Source organism: Motacilla alba, chromosome Z (genome assembly GCF_015832195.1).
Source record: "Motacilla alba alba isolate MOTALB_02 chromosome Z, Motacilla_alba_V1.0_pri, whole genome shotgun sequence".
NCBI classification, from domain to species: domain Eukaryota; kingdom Metazoa; phylum Chordata; class Aves; order Passeriformes; family Motacillidae; genus Motacilla; species Motacilla alba.
This window is the reverse complement of record NC_052046.1, coordinates 47,120,053-47,126,008: the sequence shown is the minus strand read 5'-3', so window position 1 is coordinate 47,126,008 and position 5,956 is coordinate 47,120,053. Positions and strand designations below refer to the sequence as shown.

General features: G+C 48.6%; 1 protein-coding gene across 1 annotated transcript; it reads left to right on the top strand.

Moving 5' to 3' along the window:
- Positions 1-2,574: 2,574 nt before the first annotated feature.
- CKS2 (CDC28 protein kinase regulatory subunit 2) lies at positions 2,575-5,131 on the top strand. Its single transcript, XM_038124614.1, has 3 exons — positions 2,575-2,772; positions 3,583-3,710; positions 4,687-5,131. Exons 1-3 carry the CDS (start codon positions 2,714-2,716, stop codon positions 4,737-4,739), a joined length of 240 nt encoding a protein of 79 aa, XP_037980542.1. The 5' UTR covers positions 2,575-2,713; the 3' UTR covers positions 4,740-5,131.
- Positions 5,132-5,956: the final 825 nt, after the last annotated feature.

Sequence of the window (5,956 nt, the reverse complement as noted above, 5' to 3'; positions counted from 1 at the left end):
AAAGACACAGTCCTAGGTCACATTCAGCTCAGTGTTCATCAGAATTCCCAAGTCTTTTTCCAAAAAACACATCTCCAGCTGGGGAGTTCCCACCATGTACTGGTGCCTGTGGTTGTTCCTCCACAGGTGCAGGACTTCGCTCTTCTTCTTCGCCTTGTTCCACCTGTTCCCCTCAATTTCATGAAGGTCCTCTCAGTCTATTTCTGCATTTCCTTGACCTGGCAGGACAACCCTGTGGTTTCTCAGTTACTCATCCCAGATAGGTGTTATCTGCAAAATTGCCAGGAGTACGCTCTGGCCCACTGTGCAGTCATCAATGAAGATGTTTAAAAGGCTCAGGCCAAATTTTGACCCCTGGGACACTTTTTGGTCTCCAATTAGACTTGTGTCATGTGTCACCATCCTCTGGGCCTGGCCATTCACCTGAGGTCACTGTCTGCACACCCAGTCCATACATCAACTGCTTCTCTTTCAAGGTATTACCTGGCACCAAAAGCCTTGCTGAAGTCTGCAAAAACAATGACTGCTATCTCACTCACTCTTTACCAGATTGGTCAGCATGATGTCCCCTCTCACTTCTGAACAAACTCAAAGGGAAAGGGTTACACATAGAGATTACATAAAGATCAATTTTCTCTCATGTTCAGCATGCATGAGATAAGCAGAAAGCTTGTAAAAGAAGACACGGAGAGGAAATGTCCTTCATCCACCATCATGGCGGTTTAAACTTTTCTCCTCATTATTACACAATGACATTCCTAACAGAAATAATTGTGTACATTCTGCCTCAAGTATATAAAAATAACAGTTGTGCTGCCTGAAATTACGCAAAAAAACCCCTCCAAACCTCTCTATTTTGAATAACCTAACCAAAACTTCAGAAAACTTGCAGGTGGTTTGTACTTTTACAATTATACTGAAATATATATTCCTTGGTTACATGAATTTCACACATTTAGCTATGCCAGTTCAAAACCACTGACTTCATTTTGCCTGTAAATGACCTGTGCCCAACAAGCTCTAATATGCAGTCAAATTAAGAGAAAAATATTACTGCTAGATTATGAGAAGCACTTCTTTTAATGGTTGCATGGTGCGAGACTAGCTTAAACTTTTTTTGTTTAAGGCAAGCTGCAGTGCCAGTAGAAACAATGCTACTAAAAGAATCATACCTATTACCCACGCATGTGTATCAGCAGTCATGCATCACATGGATTTGGTTGTTTTTTTCCTCCATCAGAACTGTTTTCAGACTGATGCATTACATAACCACAGGCAGTACCCACGTTTCTGGCAGCACCAAAGAAGCAGAAACTTCTTTAAAGACTTATCTCCTTTTTTCTGCAAAGGCCCAGCAAGGGGATGGCAGAGGAGCACATCACAGGCAGGGGGAATGGAGCATGTGAGGAAATTTAGACATTAATAAACTCCCTACTGCAAGGGCATGAAGCACGTGAAGGACAGGCTGCCCAGGCAGGCCGTGGATGCCCCATCCCGGGGCGTGTTCACGGCCAGGTTAGATGGGGCTGAGCAACCTGATCTGGAGAAAGGTGTCCCTATCCACGGTGGGTGGTTGGAACTACATGATTTTTCGGGCCCCTTCCAACCACTCTATGGTTCCGTGATTCTAAGAAAGCAACCGTGAGATCACTCTTTCTGGCCACATTCCCACTGTGCTTATCTCATCCCACAGGGCAGAAATAGCATGCTTATCTGGGGAGCTGCAGCACCTCCCAGCAAACCCTGGCAGCCTGCTGTGCACTTATTCTCAGGGGAGCATTCGACGGTTTGTTTCTCTGGGTAAGGATGTTTGTAACATCCTTAATGCTGAAACTGCTGTAACTGAAATGCTGTCCGCAGCTCCCACCCTGCTCTGGGCACACCTGCACCCCGTGTTTTATCTGGTTTCACCCTGAGCTAATACGACCAACGGTGCGGCCATTCCTGACAGCGGCATCCCAGGGGCTTACAGCAGCCAAGGGACAGCACCATTTTAAAGTGAAGACGACGCTCAGTTAAAAGGACGAAGGCGTCACTCTTTCGCTACCCTGAAATAAGCAGGCCCTCTGAGAACTGGGGACTGGACCGAGCCGAGCCGAGCCGAGCCGAGCCCCGCTAAGTCGGGAAGAGCAAGGCAGAGCAAGACAGGACAAGGCCGGGCAGGGCCGGGCGGAGCAATGCAAAGCAGGGGCGCCGAGCGCCGGGTCGAGCTGCGCATGTGCGACCTGGGCGCAGCGGCCCCACCCCGGCCGCCCCGCCACAGGCTGGAAGGGCTCGTGCCCGTGCCCGTGCCCGTGCCCGTGCCCGTGCCCGTGCCCGTGCCCGTGCCCGTGCCCGTGCCCGTGCCCGCCGCTGGCCAATCAGCTGCCCCTTCCCCCGCCAGCGCCGCCTCCCCACTTCGGGCCCGCGCCGCCGCTCTGCCCGACCGCCGCGGCCCGTTACGTAACGCTCCCCCGCCCGCCGCGGCCTCCGGGGATTGGTTGGGAGCGGCGAGCGCGCGAGTCACGTGGCAGCGAGATCGGGTGGGGCGCGGCGGCGCGGCACGCGATTGGCCGGCCCTGGCGAGAGCCAATGGGAGCCGAGCCGCTGGATTCAAACGGTGCGGGGCGCGGAAGGGGGCAGTTAGTGCGCGAGGCGTCCGTGAGGGTGGTATCTGAGGCCGCCGCCCGTACCGCCGCTCGTACCGCTGCTCCAGCCTGTGCTGCCGCCCGCCATGGCCCACAAGCAGATCTACTATTCTGATAAGTACTCTGACGAGCAGTACGAGTACCGGTAAGAAGCTGTAGGAGGGCCAGCTGGAGGGATTAGGAAGAGCTGCTCTGTAGGAGGGCGGCTCGGCCAGGCGCCTCGGTTGAGGTGTGCGGGCTGCTCTCAGGGAATGAGGCGGCTCCCTGGAGAATGGAGCCAGGGAGGGCGCAAGGCCAGTGGGAAGGGGCTGTGCCGAGCCTCTCCAAGGGGGTTTCCCCAACAGCGTGGCTTTGGGCTGGCGGGACGAAAGAGATGAGTGACCAAAAACTGTTATCGGTTGGCGCAGATGGCTCGGTCAGCGGCCCCACACAAGCCCTGGCCACAGGGTGATGGCGGAGGGGTAGTACCCGCTGAGCTAACTCCAGGGAAGGGGCTGTGGCAGAGCCTGGGATGGGGCAGCGTCCTCCCCTGCCGACGGGGAACTGTTGAAATTTAACTCTTCTAGACTTACTTGAAAGCAGTATTACAAATGCCTTATAAGTCCAAAGTTCTTATTTTTCAAGAAGGTGATGTATCAGCCTGTTGCCAGGAGCACATGCTTCTCTGAGTGTATAGTCATTGGAGTCTGAAGGGGTCTAAATCTCATCTAGAAGACAGTTTGGCTCCCAGTATGCAGTTGCTTTACAGATGTAACGTTTCATAGTCGTAAGTGATTTTAAACTGCGTTCTGGGACGGGTTTCATAATCAAATTCATGCCAAGTTTCAGTACTCTTGTTTTCTTTATGGGCCAAGTGAGTATTCATAACGTGGTAACTGCCTTTCAGTGCAGATCTGTTGCAATTTTCTAGAGTATAATATTTTTTTGTGTATGTTTAATAATTTAACCTCTACAGACATGTGATGCTGCCACGAGAACTTTCAAAACAAGTGCCAAAATCTCATCTGATGTCTGAAGAAGAGTGGAGACGACTTGGTGTTCAGCAGAGTCTTGGCTGGGTTCACTATATGATCCATGAGCCAGGTGAGCACATCTGAAGAGAATTAGACAAATGAAAAAGTCAAATATCAGACTGGAGATTGTTCCTGCCTCTGCACATAGAAACAGGCTTTTTGTGAGTTCTTAAATAACGTGAGTATGCAGTGACTGAAGCAAAGTTAATATAGCGGCATATCTTTAAATCATAAAGCGGACACACCTGATTTTTTTTGTACAACAACTTAATAGAGGCTTGTGCAGACAAGGTCCTGTATTAATCCTCTGAAAATTTTAGAGGGTAGTTTTAACTCCAGCTGTAGAGCCTCCTGAAAAATCAGTGTTTCATTTAATGGAGTGCGAAGCCCTAAGACCCTTACTAACTAGGATGTTGGTATTGCTAGAACAGCCGTTCCAGACTTGTACCATTGACAAGCCCGACTAAAAAGTAACGGGTTGATCGATAAATTGTAGCAGCATGAAGTTCCAAGTGAAGAAACATTCCAAAGTGAAGTTCCATGAAGAAACAAGTGAAGAAATTAGCATAGCCTTCCAGTGTTTCCATTATTTGGGTACCTTTGATATTTTAGACTTTTTGGAGGCATTTATAGTTAAGAAGAGCGATAATAATGTAAGCTGGCTGTATTAGCCAAGGTGGATTTTGCGTTGGTGTTTGATATCTGCCTAACAGACAGTATCAGCAGTTTGTTAGTCTAAGTTACAGTAACAGTGTTTCTCAAATAGCCTAATGTAAAGAGACATTATAAAATACTCTGGATTTTCCTAGCACTTCCCTCCTGTAAGGATCTTAAGTTTAGGATACTGCCAGCATTGGGTATAGAAATAAAAACTCGACTGTTGTAAGAGTACTGCATACTTGGTCTGTTAATATTACATGTGGGGCCGTACTTAGGCTTTCTAATTATTTATTTGAAACTAAGCCTCAACTATTGCTTAAGATTAAAGAAATCCTTTTAATCAAAACTTGTACAAACTCACACTTTGTTCAATTTTCTTTCTACAGAGCCACATATTCTGCTCTTCAGAAGACCACTTCCAAAGGATGAGCAGAAATAAGCCATGGCCTTTTGAATCTTCTGGAACTATGTATATGAGTGTGTATATATGTTGGTAGTATTCAGTGAATACTTGAAATTTACAAAACATACATCCAAACCTGTGCATGAGCTGTATTATTCACAGCAACAAAGCTCAGTCAAATGCAATTCCAAGCAGGCTGCTATGATGTTCAAAGAGTGATGACTTTATCTTTTACTGTTAATGTAAGTGCCTCTCTGACTTAAATTGTGTTGTTTGTGTTGCATGTTCTGATTAGCTCATCACTTGTTAGTGTTCTGTAACTTTTGCACTCAAACTTTCTGCAGTAGTGTAGTATGTTCAAATCCAGTAGTTCAACTGTTCAGTAGTAAGTAGGCTTAAGAAATAAACTTTTTAAATGTTTTATGAAACCTAACTGTCTAGAGTTTTGATTTAATGGACAAAAAATGTTCGTTGTCTAATATTTTTTAAGACTGCCTACTTCAAAAGACAAAACTCATTTGATGAACCTGATATTACTTGGTATAAACTTAGGGTTGAGTAGTACTCAGTATTTTGAAGAGCTTTTTAGAATCCTTCGTTCAACTGTGCCAATACCAGGTAATTTTTTCTCTGGGGTTTTAGCCTGCTCTTCCTGTCTTGCATCCACACTGTCACCTTGGCTTTGTGGTTCTGTATACTGAGTAACTTTGAAGCGTAAGAGATTCATGTCAAAGGAAAATTGCATTTTGGTTGTGCACAGTGTGGAAGGCCAACAAAAGCACGGTTAAGTATGTGCTCGGCCTGTGTAATGTGAGCTCTCATGGAGGCGGACCAAGGAAGTAACCTGGAAAGTTTGGTGAGGAAAAGAACCGTGTAGTCCTTCCTCCAAAAGCTGCCAGAGACGTCTGTCTCAAGTGCTGGTCTGTGCCAGGCTGGCCAGAGCGGGACTGTCCAAGTCTGAAGCAATCACCTTCACTAAGAATCTTGCTGAGCTCCGCTGAAGTCATGCTTTTCCCCAGAACGTGCCCACCGGAGTCCTGCGTGGTTGTCTGCGGTGCATGCCTGCCTTCGCTCGGTGCCGTCCTTTCTCCTGCGGCCAGGGGGGCTCCGCCGCGCCGCTGCCGCTCCCGCCCGCTCCGGACCCCTTGGCTCGCGCCGGGAGCGGCCGCGCGCACACCGCCCGGCAGCGCGGGCGGGGCGGGGCCGTGGCGTCATCGCGGCGCGCCCTGCGCCGGGCAGGGCGGTGGGAGCGG